This window comes from Akebia trifoliata, chromosome 8 (genome assembly GCF_017979445.1).
Source record: "Akebia trifoliata isolate Shusen 1 chromosome 8, ASM1797944v1, whole genome shotgun sequence".
Lineage (NCBI taxonomy): Eukaryota > Viridiplantae > Streptophyta > Magnoliopsida > Ranunculales > Lardizabalaceae > Akebia > Akebia trifoliata.
This window is the reverse complement of record NC_141382.1, coordinates 29,039,268-29,055,044: the sequence shown is the minus strand read 5'-3', so window position 1 is coordinate 29,055,044 and position 15,777 is coordinate 29,039,268. Positions and strand designations below refer to the sequence as shown.

Here is a 15,777-nt window from a genome sequence, read left to right as displayed (position 1 = left end):
TATTCAAAATTTATACTACCCATTTATTTAGATAAACAAATCTAAACTATCTTATCTTCGATTATCATATTGTTGATGCTGACACATGCACCAATTACTTTTGAATAATGCTTGACCTCAAACTAGAACCTCAGATCGCACTTTCATGACGTGAAAGTGGATGGGAATCATAGACGTTTTTTCATTGATAAATTAGGTTCCAGCTTGAGGTCTCTCCAGCACGATTCATTCAAATTCATGTTGGATTCTTTGAAGTAATGATGCTGTCGATGCCCAATTTAAGTAGGACGTAAATTTTTTTTATCCCCCTTTTTCCAACACTTCAAATAAATAGAGGATTTATTCAATTTTAGAGTCAACCTAAAGTACATGATTTCATAAGATTCTTAACCAGTAAACTATGGATTGGCGAAATTGGCTTCATAAGGTAAGGTGCACCAGGTACAGCTGAACCCTATGCTTTAAGAGCTTAACCTTCACAGAATTCCTGTCAGGCATGCATTCCGAAGGAATGAGCTTTCAATTTCAAACAGTAGATCAAACACTTCTTTGTTGGTTCATGCCACTTGATTCTGTTTCAAGTTAAAACAAAGCACTTCTTCAACAAGAACACATCACCAAGAGTTGATCTTCTTCGCAAGCAATTTAACAGAAAATCAATGACCCTGCAATGTAAAGAAGCAGACATGCCAAATATAAAAGACGAGAATAAGTTAACTCTGGCTCATTTACAGAACTTATGATCATTTTTAAGAGGACCACTGCATGTATCTTCTTGGGAGGCAATTATTTAAGGAAGATACAAAATGAGTATATTTTTGCATTTGTGTCTCAAACTATTTGTATATATATGGTCACCAACAGAAACCTGTGACCAAAACATCCATACATAGATCAGATATTATATACAACGAAATTCTAAGATAAGTTACTGCATGGTCGTGTCAAGGAGCTGAAGCACTAGATCCAGTTTCACCCCTTTTTTGTATTGCCATTTTCTTCTTTTCTTCATGCATCACAGACTCAAGAGATGACTGACCAGTCAAGCTCCCCAGGAATTTTCCACTGGGGGTTGGAATGCTTATCGGTGCTGGTGGCACATCTGACAAGTAGTTGAAGACCTACCATTGGCAAAGGTGCAGTACTCACAAGACCAGTGACCTGACGAGTCCTCTAAAGTTTGACCACTTGATCGGGAAGTCATTCCCTTGCCCCTTCCACCTTTACCCTTGCTGCTGCCCCCAACCCCCATGTTCTTTGAGCTCACTGGCCTGCTGCAGTCACCTTGTGAGTCCACATCTGAGAGACCATTCTCCAATGCTCGGACCAGATTCTCAAAATAATTCCGAGTCACGCTGTAATTATCATTCAAAAATATGCAGAAGAAAATCAGTGTCTGAAAAGCCAAAAAAGATAATCTTTTTAGTCAAGATGTAAATAAAGACTGCAATTACTTTCTGTCTAAAAGCACAAAGTACAGAGGTAAAAGGATCCTCATTCAATGGTATGTTTCAGTTCTAATAATCAAAATTACCTCGTCAGACCAGCTAGCTTTGTGCGGAACTCGTTGAAGTCTTTGGATGGACCCCCCTCTGCTTTGAGGAAAACTTGTAATTCCTTCTCTGCACATTGATGAAGCCGTTCTAACCCAGCCTCGGCCTCGCCTATATAAACAAATAAACATATAAAAACAAAGCACATTTTGGAGCGTTGGTGCCTGTTTAGAAGAACAAGGAAACTACCTTGCAGGTACTCAAAGAACTGTCTCTTTGCTTGTCCATGCTCGGATAGGTAATATCCATAGGCATAGGTCCACTTCAGAACACGCCTGCATTCGATTATCTGCAGATATACTGAATGTTATAAGAGAAGGCAACCGATTGCAACAAAAACAAACAGACAGACCATCAGCTGTACCTGTAGCCAGGCCTCTATTATGAACTTCAGCTGTGACTCGGGCTGACATTGTTTGTCACTCAGCTTCTCGATCTGCAAATTTAAGACAATCTTCAACTCAGAACAAATTTACTTCTAGTTTCTCAGATCAATCTCTTTAAACAAATTATAGCAGCGCATAAATGAATTTGATGCTTAGCACAAGACAATATTTTCAAATAGAAGGGATGGGTTCTCTCATGGACAAATTTTAGGCCCAAAACAAAACCTGCTTGGAGGATCCTAACCATCAGATGTAAATCCAAACTGGTTCAGAAAAGAAGTCCACGGATTGATGTTTAGCATCCACCAAATTGGATCAAATTTTCAGCCCAAATGTGAACTATGCAAAACAATGCTTTACAGTTTACCATATCCGCATAATGTTTAGCCTGGGCAGATTTTATCCTAACTTAGAAAACGAAATTAATAATGGGTCCACACCAATTTTTTTTCCTTTCTCCTCTTATTGATGTTCAACAAATACATAAATGAGTATTTTCTAGGGGCTTTGGGAATAAAGCCTAATTAAAAGAAAAAAAATGAAGGAAATTCTATTTAAATGGTTCGGACATGAACATTCAAGGCAATGAAGAACAGTAGGAGAAATTTAGTGCAAGTTGAAAGCTCTAAAAAATTAAGAGGAAGACTCGATGGCAGAAGGCCCCTTTAATCCATAGTCCACTTAATAAACTAATAAGTTATTTTAGGCATATCAACCATACAAGACAAGGAATTGAACATTGCAAAATGGAGAATTAGTATTTCCACTTACGTGAACATCTTGCATTTGCTGTAAATCTGCTAGTGCCTTTTGCCTTGACTGCCAGTAAGAAAAGAAGATTGCAAATATTTAGATACATGTTTGCGAAGTAAGTGAATGCAAGTCATTGCAATGCAACTTTGAGATCATGGATTCAAGTCCAGCTCACGCATCCAAGAAAAATAAAGAACTGAGTGCTTGTCATATTCGAGTGGAACTATATGTAACAAGGATGCTCTGATCCCAAAATTGTAGGTGTTTTGAATCCTCACAAGGGTGAGTATTTTAAAAAAGTATCATAAAGACTTGTGGGGATTTCCCAATGCTGTTGAGGTATGGTGAAAAAATTAGGTTTTGAAATATGACTGGTGTGGTCAGTAAAGTTTAATAATATATGGTGTGCCCCCAGATATACAGTTAAGGATGAATAAGATTCTATTAGAAGAAAGAAGAATTTGTTGGTTCTTCCAAGATTTCAAAAGAATTTTAAATAAGGAGACTATTTTGTTTGTTCGAATTTGGGGAAGTCAGCCCATCCTAAGCTGAAAGTTTCATTTGGACGGTTATCCTAGGAGTGAATGAGAAAACTTGATTTTTACCAAATTTTGATTTAGTAATTTAAGTATTTGAAGGAAAAAAAAAACAAAATTTCACCGTTAAATCATCAAGAAAATGCAACCTTGACTTATTGTCAAGGGGAATAAGTCTAATCTTGCATTTTGAAAGGGGGTAAACTTAATATCACCCATTTAACAGGGGAGTGTTTCTAAAATACCCATGCATAATCTCAAATGGTTGTTTCTTCGTAGATCTAGAGTCCCTTTTCATACACACATTTTTACCGCATTTCTAACAACCATCCCCCTTTCCTTGTGGAGGTGTATTGATTTGCTCTTTATAGGCTTTGGTTGTCCATTGTTATTGCTTCTTCCACTCATCTCTCTTCCTCTTTCTTCAACACTTAGCATTTACTGATATTTCTCCATGAGAACCCAATGATTTCAACAGGTACTTAAATGTTCCCATTCCAGAAGAATTGCTTATAGCTATCTGTAGACACCCCAGTTTTGCACTTGCTTAACTAATCAACTCGTCAACCTAATTGTGGCGATTCCCGATGATGGACGAATATTCTAGAAGTTTTTGTTTGTCACTAGATGTGTTTCTAGAGCTCAAATGAGGTATTACACGCTAAAAACCATTAGAAACCACACTACACTAGGATAATGTGACTCAAACATAGATCATCACTTCTAGATAAAAGAAGTTTTACGAGAAAAATTGACCAAATTACCAAAATATCCGGCACCAAACACCCCTAGAGAGTAGAGACTACATCACATTTAAGAAAACCACGTCGAACACATAAAATGACTAACTTAAACCAAATAAACCATTTTGCCCATTTTCACAAAAGTTAACAATTATCAAAATGCCACTTGTGGGGCCCATGCCCATTAAGGCAAGAAGCCACAAGTGCCGTAAACCAACATTTCCAGTGAATTCCGCATGAAAAATTGATTTTAAAGCAACCCAAAATGTCAAAAAACGACCTCCCAAAGGGAAAGCCCTTTTTATTACAAAATAGTAATTTACCAACTCTTAAATTCGAAAATATGAAACCAATAATTAAAAATCTTAATAAATGTCAAGGAATCAAAACTAAAATTTTAAACCAATAAATACAATTAATTAATTTTGTGGGCTCAATTCCATGTGTTAGCCCATTTATTTAAATGGAGTCCACCAAATAATTAACTAAAAAACCCTCCAATAGGTGCTCTCAAACAATGCCAAAATAATTAATCAAAAGACCCTACAAGGAGGGGGTCTCAAAAAAATTAAGAGATTTTGTTTTATCGTAAGTCAACCTATTCAAATCAAAATAAAATATAAAAAACACCTAAAGATAAGTCAAAGATAGAGCTTAAAATGGGATGGATTTTATCCGAAATCCGAGTGATCCAAATCCAATTTTTAGTGGATTTGATTTCTCAAGTATATCCGAATAAAAATATGCGTCGGATATGGGTTGATGTCCCTTGACCCGAGTCGGATACAGGTTAGTTACGGACCCATCCCTATATCCGAATGATGTATTATTTTGTATGTTGTATATCTTATATTTTTATATGTTTTAGTCTATCATTTATCAGCAAATGAGTATTCGGTTAAGTGGTCAAAGCTTCTTTTTAAAAGGAGAGAAGTCTTGAGCTCAAATCACATTTAAGCCACATTTTTTAATAAATTACTTTGTAATGGTTTGAAATTATTTGACCCGACTGACCCGAATCAATTAAGTCGGTCGGATCGGATCCAGATATGGGTTTAATGAAAGTAAAAAAAAAAAATCGGATATGGTTTGAGCTAGTAGGCTCCAGATCCTAGATCCAGATTTGGACACGAATTAAAAATCCGGATATGGATATGGGTATACACATATCCAGCCCGAACCCTACCCATTTTAAGCCCTAGTCAAAGATAAGTATTGAATAATTCTGTTTTATTATACTTTTTGAGTCTTTTGTCCTTTTCAGTCTTTTCCATTTATTAGACTATGTAATTCCCCTTTAAAGCCTAATTAGGGTTAATCAATTAATCTAATCTTCTTTTTCTCTCTCAATTTTAACTTGGTATCAGAGCTACGTTCTCTCTACCTCCATCGCCCCCCACTTCTTTTTTTTTTTTTTTTTTTTGCTACAAACTCTATCGCCCTCATCTTCCTTAAATCTATACTCTACACCTCTCGTCTTCTATACATATCACCCCTATGGGTGTCTTTTTTTGCTCCACACCCTAATCGCATCATACGATAGGGTCTTGAGGATTGTTTGAATCCCTATGGCAGTAGTGTAGCCACCATCAAGGGCTGCGGCAACAACAGGTTTGTTGGTTGGTGTTGGTTAGGCCTAACGATGGCATCTTGGACCTCCACAGAGGCTTGCGATAACAGCACCTTGGCTGGTTGTTGAAGACTAAGGTAGGGGCTGGTGATCACAGCAAAGTCCTATTTGCAGCCTGCGATCACAACAGGGGTGCTAGTTGAGGGCTGTACTCACAACAGTGTTGTTGTTTGGGGCTGGCGATCACAGAAAAGTGTTGGTTTGGAGCCTGCAATCACAGCAAGGGTGCTGGTTGGGGCTACACTCACATCAATGTTGTTGTTTGACGGTTGTAACAACAAGAAGTGGTTGTTTGAAACTTACGGCATCGACAGAATTGATTTTTGGTGCCCTACGATTGAGTTAATACCTGCTCGGGTCACCTACAGCCGTGTTTGATCACCTTCCATACCTCCTACGATCGTGTATTGTCACCTTTAGAGTGTTGCGATCATTTTTTTCTCCTTGTGAGTCGTCCCCTCTTCTTATTTGAACTCTTCAAACCAAAGCACACCGACTCTTTGATGGCCTCCAAAACGTCTTCTTCCTCGATCATCGGTAATAGTAATGAATTGAGTAGTCTTCCCTCTCTTTCAACTGACTTTCCAAGCATCCAAATTACCACCGTAAATTAGATGGTCTCAATTATTTTCTTTGGGCACGATCGGTTGAAATGTTCATTAGTGAAAAAGGAAAGATCGGTTACCTTACAGTGGCGGACAAACAACTTTTACCAACCGACACTACTTACTCTAACCGGTTTGCTAATGATTCTATAGTCCATTCTTGGTTAGTTACATCTATGCAACCACATATTGTGGCAAGTTTATCTTCTCCACGACAACAAAACAGATTTGGAATTCCGTAAAGAGTATCTACTCGTAACGTCAAAACAATGTCCGCATTTTTAACTAAGAGCGTGAGATTTCCCACCTCTCAAGGTGACTTTTCAGTCACCACCTATATATCACAACTACATGCTCAATGGGAAGAGTTGACTTTCTATTCCTCGCCCTCTACGTAGAAGAACTCTTTTGATGAGGGATTATATGCGTCGATTTTGAATAAGAATCAAATTTTTCAGTTTCTAACCGGCCTCTAGGATGAGTTTGAGTATGCGAGAGTTCATTTATTGGGTATGGATCCGTTTCTGTCCCTATAGACTGCATATCCTTATGTCTTGGTTGATGAGAGTCGTCGTACAGCTGCCCTACCTCATTCTTCGGGAAACCACGCCACCATGCTTGCTCGCTTACCTTCTTCACAGCCTCCCAGTGGATCTCTGCCTAACGTCAGCGACATAAATGTGATCATTGTGGAAAATTGGGTCAAGTGAAGGCTCGTTGTTATGCACTTCATAGTTGCCTTAATCAGCAACGTCAATCGTCTTACCAATCTTCAACTCATGTAGTCTCTCAGTCGACTACTGATCCAGCACCTCCTTCAACTACTACTTCTACCTCGGATACGGTATCTCTATTCCAGGCTGAGCTTGACAAGTTTAGAAAATTCTTTAATCAGATGGAGAGACTTCATCTCAGCTGGTCTCTACTTTCGCTCACTCAGGTATCTTTGCATCTGCACATAATGTTTCCACCATATCCTCACCATAGATCATTGATTGTGGTGCCTCAAATAATATGACCAGTAAGTCCTCCCTATTCCAAACCTACAGTGTTTGTTCTGGTCATCACAAGATTCGCCTTGCTAATGGTTCTTTATCCTCTATAGTTGGTCAAGGTTAATTTTTTGTTACACTTTCTTTATCATTAACTAATACATTGCATGTTCCTCAACTTACTACTAATCTTATATATGTTAATAGCATTACAAAAAATTTGAATTGCAATGTAACATTTTTATCATTCTCATTGTATATTTCAGGATCTGGGGTTGAAGAAGATAATTGGCACTGGACGTGATGATTGGCTTGTATCTCTTGGACACACCCGATTCACCTAGCACTCATTATATTTCTCAGCTTAGTAGTAGTAGTCAGTCTAATAAAGCACTTGTAATGCGTTGACACTTACGCTTAGGCCATATTTCCTTTGAATATTTGATACACATGTTCCCTGGTTTATTTAATAATAACAATTTACTTGACTTTTCATGTGAAACTTGTCAATTAGCTAAATATGTACGCTCTCATTATCTTATTAGTATGAATACTACTGTACCTACTATGTTTGACCTAATTCACTCTGATGTGTGGGGTCCTTCCCCCATCATATTTACTCTCACAATTTTTACTATTTTGTCTTGTTCATAGATGACCACAGTCGCATCACTTAGGTCTATCTTATGAAATACAAGAGTGAAGTATATGGGATCTTCAAGCAATTTCTTGCTATGATTCATACCCAATTTGGTCGTACGTCAATACTTTTCATTCTGATCATGGTACTGAGTACACCTGTAGTGAGGTTTTGAAACTTTGTTTAAAGTCTAGCATTGTGTATCAAATGTCCAATGCTAAGACTCCTCAGTAGAATGGTTGATCAGAAAGAAAAATCGTCATATTTTAAAGGTAATCTGTGCCCACTCTATTGGCATGAACGTGCCACAATCCTAGTGGGCCGATGCAATTCTTACTGTTATTTACATTATTAATCGGACCCCTTCCCGAGTTCTTCAGTTTGCCACACCCTTTTCTCAACTCCATCTGAATCGTCTTTAGTTTCCATTTCCTCCACGTGTGTTTGGGTACGTCTGCTTTGTTCAAATTCTTGACCAAACTCATACTAAACTTGACCCAAAGGCCATCTTTTTGGGTTATTCCTCTACCCAGAAAGGATATCGCTGTTATCATCCTCCTTCTCAAAGGCATTTCATTTCTTGGGATGTTTCCCTTTTTGAGTATACCTCATACTACAATAAGTCAGTTAACATTCAGTCCGAGTGGTTTCCTCTAGATTCTCCTGATGATGATCCCTCTCCCTTGTTATTTCCTCTTCCCATGCATGTTCCTCCTTCTCAACCCCTGTCAATTGGTCACCTCCTTCATTGCAAGTTTAGTCTCGGCAGCCACGCAATACAACCATCACTTCTATGCCAGACCAACTCGCTTCCTTGCCTCCAACTTCACCTCTTACTATCCCTTATAATGATCATCCTATCGTCCCTTGCAAGAGTAAGTGCACTTGTGCTTATCCTATTTCTAATTATATATCTGATTCTACTCTCTCACCATCCTATCGGAGTTTTCTTACTTTTGTTTCCTTTGTTTCTCCTCCTATTACTATTGCAGATGTTATTGCCAATCTTGAGTGGCGAACACTATGATTAATGAATTAAATACTCTTGAAAAGACTCGGACTTGGGAACTTGATCCTCTTCCACCTAGGAGGAAGGTTGTGGGATGTCGCTAGATTTTCAACCTTAAATATAATCTTGATAGTTCTATTGCTCGTTATAAGACACACCTGGTGGCAAAGGGTTATGCTCAGCCTTTTGGGATTGATTATCAGGAGGCATTTACTCCGATTGCGAAGATGACCCCATTCGAGTTCTCTTTTCTATTGCCGCAATCAAAGGGTGGCCTCTCTTTCAATTAAATGTCAAGAACGCATTTCTCAATGGTGATCTTCAAAAAGAAGTCTATATGATCCAACCTCCTGATTTTCTCACACCTGCTACTCCTGCACATGTCTGTCATTTTTGTCGCTCTCTATGGGCTGAAGCAGTCTCCTCGTGCATGATCTGAGCGTTTTACTAAGGAAATGCATCAATTTGGTTTCCATCAAAGTTCTACTAATCACACTATTTTCTTAGTCACTCCAAGGGTTAAACTGTCGCTCTAATTATTTATAAGGATGATATTGTCCTTACTAGAGATGATAGTGTTGGTATTGCCGATGTCAAATCCTACTTAGGGCGTCAATTTGAGATTAAGGACCTTGACCATCTTCGTTGTTTTTTGGGTATTGAGGTTGCGCGGTCCCATTCTTGTATATTTCTCTCTCTACGTAAATATGTCCTTAATTTACTCAGTGACTCCGGCCAGCTCGGTTCTCGTCCCATTGATACTCCTATTGAGTAGAATCACAGGTTCACTGATTTTAAAGGGAAGTGTTTGTCAGATATTGGTCAGTATCAGCGTCTTGTGGGAAAATTGATCTACTTGTCTATGACTCGCCCCGACATTGCCTATACTTTAGTATAGTAAGTCAGTTCATCCACTCGCCTCGAACATCTCATTTTACTGTTATCTATCATATTCTTAGATATCTTAAGGGATGTCCTGGTCGAAGTATTTTGTTTAGTAATCATGATCATCTTCGTGTTGAGACATGGATAAACGTAGATTATGTTGGGTCAGTGACTGATAAACGATCCACTTCTGAGTACTATACTAAAGTTGGTAGCAACTTGGTAACTTGGTATATTAAGAAATAAGATGTGGTTTCTCAATTAAGTGCTGAGTCAGAAATAGAGCAATGGCACTTGGAATATGTGAGTTATTGTGGCTCAAGACCTTACTAACTGACTTGTGTCTTCCCATAACAGTCCCCTTTTCACTATATTGTGATAATAAATCAGCAATTAACATAGCAGCAAATCCGATTCAACATGACAGAACGAAGCATATCGAAGTTAATTGACATTTCATTAGAGAGAAGATTGTTTATGGGCAGATTTATACTCTATTTGTTCCTACATCTCAGCAACTCGCCTATATTCTTACTAAAGGTGTTAGTAAAACCACCTTTGAAGGTCTCTTGTCCAAGTTGGACGTTGTTAATATCCATGCACCAACTTGAGGGGGAATTTTGGATAATTTTGTTTTATTATACTTTTTAAGTCTTTTGTCCTTTTTAGTCTTTTCTATTTATTAGACTATGTAATTCTCCTTTAAAGCTTAATTAAGGCTAATCAATTAATCTAATCTTCTTTTTCTCTCTCAATTTTAACGATAAGCTTTATCTAAAATAAACTTAATATGACTCAAATATTATCAAAAACCACGGTACACTCCAAATTCGTATGCCATCAAAAACCCTAAGAGAAAAGATCCAAATATCTCTAGAACATCCCCAAAACCCTAAAACTGAAACCTCAACTCAATACACATACCCTTGCTTAGCCTCAATTTTCAACCAGAAAGCTTTCAAATCACTCAGATATGGCCGATATTCAAAAATCAAGGAAAAAGCTCTCATATTAGAGCTCAGGAACAGATCTAGAGGCGATAACAGACCCAAGAACTTTGCAAAAGGATCACTCGCCACTAGTTTTTTTAGGGACACTCCACCAACAATCAACCACTGACTACGTCCGAAGATAATCATTTTTTTTTAGGATTTAGGTTTTTTTGCGATGTAGAATTTTTTATAATAGTAGAAAGTGACTTTCGTCGAGCAGAATTGGTGCATAACACCTTCAATCCTGTAATCTGATCCCCGGATTTGATGTCTTCGTAGAACCTAATCTTTTATCCATATTCATAATCAAATTTTGGTTCCCAGACCATAAAACTAGGTGGCGACTTCATTAAATCCCATAAAAAGGATTTTCCTCAAATCAAACTCCTAGAATATAGACTATCACCCTTAAAAGTACAGGGCTTTCCTAGGCATCAAGATGACCAAAAAGCACATTGGTGAAACTTTTGGTTGTCTTCATTCTAATAAGCTTGTGGACCAGATTCAAAATCATGTCAATGCATCCACATCACCAAATATTCATGAGCAATCAACAATTTCACCAAAAGTTTTTGGTCATCTTGATGCCTAGGAAAACCCTACTCCTTTGACAATCTCCATTTTAAGAGTTTGGTTTCTAAACACCTCGACCAGTGCAAAAGTAGGGAACCGGTTTAAAAATTTTGGTAAAGACCCATTTTTATGGAATTTAACGGAAGAGCCACCAGTTTTATGAGAACCCAAATCAACAATGAATATGAATAAAAGGTTGGGATCTACAAAGAAATCGGATTCGGGGATCAGATTACGAAATTGAAAAGTATTAAGCATCAACCCTTCCTGAGGAAAGCCGATCTCTACTATTACCAAAAAAATTACATTATAAAACAAATCCTTAATTCTAAAAAAAGAATGATTACCTTCAAACGTAATCAGTGGTCGATTGTGGGCGAAGTGTTCCCTTAGAAAATTGGTGATGAGTAATCCTCTTGCGAAGTTCTTGGGTCCATATCCTCCTTTATATCTACTCTTGGGCTCTAAGATGAGAGTTTTTTTATTTTTAAATATCAGCTAAATCCAAGTGATTTGAAGACTTCCTGGGTATTTTTCTAGTTGGAAATGGAGGTTAGGGGCATGAGTATTAAATTGGGGATTCAATTTTAAGATTTTGGGGATGTTTTGGAGAGATTTTGATCACTTTCTCCTAGGATTTTTTTATGGCATAATAGTTTGGGGTGTAAGGTTGCCTTTTTATAAAAGTTTTTTATAATGTTTGAATTAGATTATGTTTATTTTAGATAAAGCTTATCTCTAAATTATTTTCAGGTGTCTTTATTTTGATTTTACTAGGTAGAATTATTGGAGACTAAAATCCTTTAACTTTTTTTAGACCCCCTCCATGGAGGGTCTTTTAATTATTTATTTCGGTATTCTTCCAGACCCCCATGGAGGGTTCTTTAGATAATTATTTGGTGGGGCCCATTTAAATAAACAAGCCAACAAATGGACTTGGGCCCAGAAACTTAATTAATTATATTTATTGGTTTAAAATTTTAATTTTGATTTGTTAAAATTTTCACTTAACATTTATTAAGATTTTTAATTATTAGTTTCATATTTTCAAATTTTAGAGTTTTTAAATTATCGTTTTACCCTAAAAAGGGACTTTTGCTTTGGGGGGTAGTTTTTCTCAACATTTTGTGTTGCTTTAAAATCGATTTTTCGTAAGGAATTCACTGAAAATGTTTGTTTACGTCAATTGTGGTTTCTTGACGTGAAATAGGCGTGAGCCCCACAAGGGGCATTTTGGTAATTGTCAAATTTTGTGAAAATGGGCGAAATGGTTTATTTAGTTCAAATTTGTCATTTTATGTATACAACAGGATTTTCCTAAGCATTATGTAGTCTCTATGGGTGTTTTGGTATCAGGAGTATTTTGGTCATTTGACTAATTGTCCCATAAAACTTATTTTAGTCCAGCTCTGGAAACATATCTAGTGACAAATAAAAACTTTTAGAACAACCGTCCATAATTGGGAACCGCCACAATCAAGTTGACAAATTGATTAATCAAACGAGTACAAAAATGGGGTGTCTACACACTATCACTAAACTATCCAATCCGCATTAGTTCGAGATTCACCTTTCAGCTACCATGTCAAGTATACAATAAACCTTTCCAAGGGTGGACAAGACTTTTAAGTACTTGAAATTCTTTACATAACATCCAAGTGTGTAGCGTTCGATGTGTGCATAAATTGACTTACCACACTAACATATGTAATGTATGGTCGGGTTAGGGAAAGACAAATAAGTTGACCTACAACTCTCTGATATCAATTTGCATCCATGAGGTGATCACTTACTTCACTAAGTTTATGATTCGACTTAATGGGAGTATCACATGGAATAGAATTGAGAGAAAACTAACTTGATTAATTACAAAGCCCTAATTAGGCTTTAAAGGGATTACAGAGTTTAATAAGTGGAAAAGACAAAAAAGACAAAAGACATAAAATACTTAATAAAAAGAGTTATTCAACACTCCCCCCTCAAGTTGGTGCGTGAATATTGGCAACGCCCAACTTGAACAAAATGACTTCAAAGGCGGTCTTACCAACACCTTTGGTAAGAATATCGGCAAATTGCTGGGATATAGGAACCAAGGGAGTACAAATCTACCCAAAAACAATCTTCTCTCTAATGAAATGTCAATCAACTTTGATATGCTTCATTCTGTCATGTTAATCTAGATTTACAGATATATTAATCACTGATTTATTATCACAATATAGTGAAAATGGGACTGTCACTGGAAGACACAAATCAGCTAATAGGGTCTTGAACCACAACAACTCACATACTCCAAAGGCCATAGTTCTATATTCTGACTCAGCACTTAACCGAGAAACCATATCTTGCTTCTTACTGCGCCAAATTACCAAGTTACCACCCAGAAGTGGACCGTTTATCATTTCCTTAAACAGCATAATCTACATCAATCCAAGCCTCAATGCGAAGATGATCATGATTATTAAACAAAATACCTCGACCAGGATATCCCTTAAGATATCTAAGAATACAATGGGCAGTAGTAAGATGAGATGTGCGAGAGTGCATAACTGACTTATAACACTAACAACATAGGCAATGTCAGGACGAGTCATAGACAAGTAGATCAATTTTCCCATAAGACACTAATACTGACCAATATCCAACAAACACTCCCCCTTAAAATCAGTCAGCCTGTGATTCTGCTCAATAGGAATATTGACAGAACGAGAACCAAGCTGACCAAATTCATTGAGTAAATAAATGACATATTTACGCTGAAAGATAAAAAATACTAGAATGGGGCCGCACAACCTCATTTCCCAAAAATATGGACAATATCATCCTTAATCTCAAATTGTCGTTCTAAATAAGATTTTACCTCTACAATACCATCACAATCATCTCCAATAAGGACAATATCATCCACATAAACAATTAGAATGACAGTTTTGCTTTGGGAGTGACGTAGGAAAAGAGTATGATCAACAGAACTCTGATGAAAACCAAACCGATGCATGACTTTAGTAAAACGCTCAGACCATGCACGAGGAGACTGCTTCAGTCGATAAAGAGAATGACGAAAATGATAGACATGCCCAAAAGAGACAACGACAAGAAAACTAGGAGATTGGAACATAGACTTCTTCCTGAAGATCACCATTAAGAAATGCATTCTTGACATCTAACTGAAAAAATGACCACCCTCTGATAACAACAATAGAAAAAAAAACTCGAATGGTGATGATCTTGGCAACAAGAGCAAACATCTCCGGGTAATCAATCCCATAACTCTGAGCAAACCCTTTGGCCACCGGACGGGACTAATAACAAGCAATATAACCATTAGGGTTATACTTAATGGTAAACACCCATTGGCATCCGACAGCCTTCCTCCCAGGTGGAAGAGGAACTAGTTCCCAAGTCAGAGTTCTTTCAAGAGCATTCAATTCATCAAGCATAGCTGCTCGCCACTCAGGATGGGCAATAGCATCTGCAACGGTATTAGGAAAAGAAATAGCAAAAACAGAAGCAAGAAAACTCTGATAGGAGGGTGAGAGAACGGAATCAAATACATAATTAAAAACGGGATAAGTACAAGTGCGCTTACCCTTACGAGTGGCGATAAGACAATCATCACAACAGGCAGTAAGAGGCGGAGCTAGAGGTGAGGAAACGAGCTGGTCTGGCATAGAATTGATGGTAGTATTGTGTGATGATCAAGAGTAAACATGCAAGTGAGAAGGTGACAAACAGACAGGAGATGGAGAAGGAGGAACAAACATGGGAAGGTGAAATAATAAGGGAGAGGGGTCATCATCAGGAGAATCTAGAGGAAACCACTCAAACTAAATACCAACTGACCTAGTGTAATATGGGGTATGCTAAAAAAAAAGACATCCCGAGAAATAACACTTTCCAGAGGGAGGATGATAATAACAGTATCGTTTCTGAGTAGAGGAATAACCCAAAAATATATATTTGACAGTCTTAGGTCAAGTTTAGTGTGAGTATGGTCAAGAATTTGAACAAAACAGACACACCAAAACACATGCGGAGAAAAGAGAAACACGGAACTATCCAGATGGAGCTTAAAAAAGGGAGTGGCAAACTGAAAAACCCAGGCGAGGGTCCAATTAATAAGATAAACCACAGTAAGAATTGCATCGGCCCAATAGGATTGTAGTACATTCATGTCAATACAAAAGGCACGAGCTAACTCCAGAATATGACGATTTTTCCTTTCCGATCAACCATTCTGCTGAGGGATTTTAACATTAGACATTTGATCCTCAATGCCAAACTCTAAACAAATTTTCAATACCTCACTATAGGTGTATTGGTACCATGATCAGAATGGAAAATCTTGACGGTATGACCAAATTGGGTATGAACCATAACAAAAAATTACTTAAATATCCCATATACTTCACTCTTATGTTTCATAAGATAGACTCAAGTGGTACGACTATGGTCATCAATGAACAGGACAAAATAACGA

General features: G+C 37.4%; 1 protein-coding gene across 2 annotated transcripts in view; it reads right to left on the bottom strand.

Moving 5' to 3' along the window:
• Positions 1–696: 696 nt before the first annotated feature.
• Positions 697–15,777, bottom strand: part of LOC147396476 (putative E3 ubiquitin-protein ligase ARI8) — a 29,074-nt gene continuing 13,993 nt past the window's right edge. Inside the window, exons 11-15 of one of the 2 annotated variants that reach the window (XM_086450949.1) lie at positions 2,711–2,758; positions 1,918–1,989; positions 1,743–1,842; positions 1,535–1,664; positions 697–1,355 (exon numbers count right to left, since the gene is read on the bottom strand). In XM_086450949.1, the coding sequence (XP_086307075.1) occupies positions 1,082–1,355; positions 1,535–1,664; positions 1,743–1,842; positions 1,918–1,989; positions 2,711–2,758 (624 nt within the window). In that variant the 3' untranslated portion in view covers positions 697–1,081. Of the gene's footprint in view, positions 1,356–1,534; positions 1,843–1,917; positions 1,990–2,710; positions 2,759–15,777 lie in introns of both variants that reach the window. The other variant, XM_086450948.1, reaches the window with a different exon arrangement.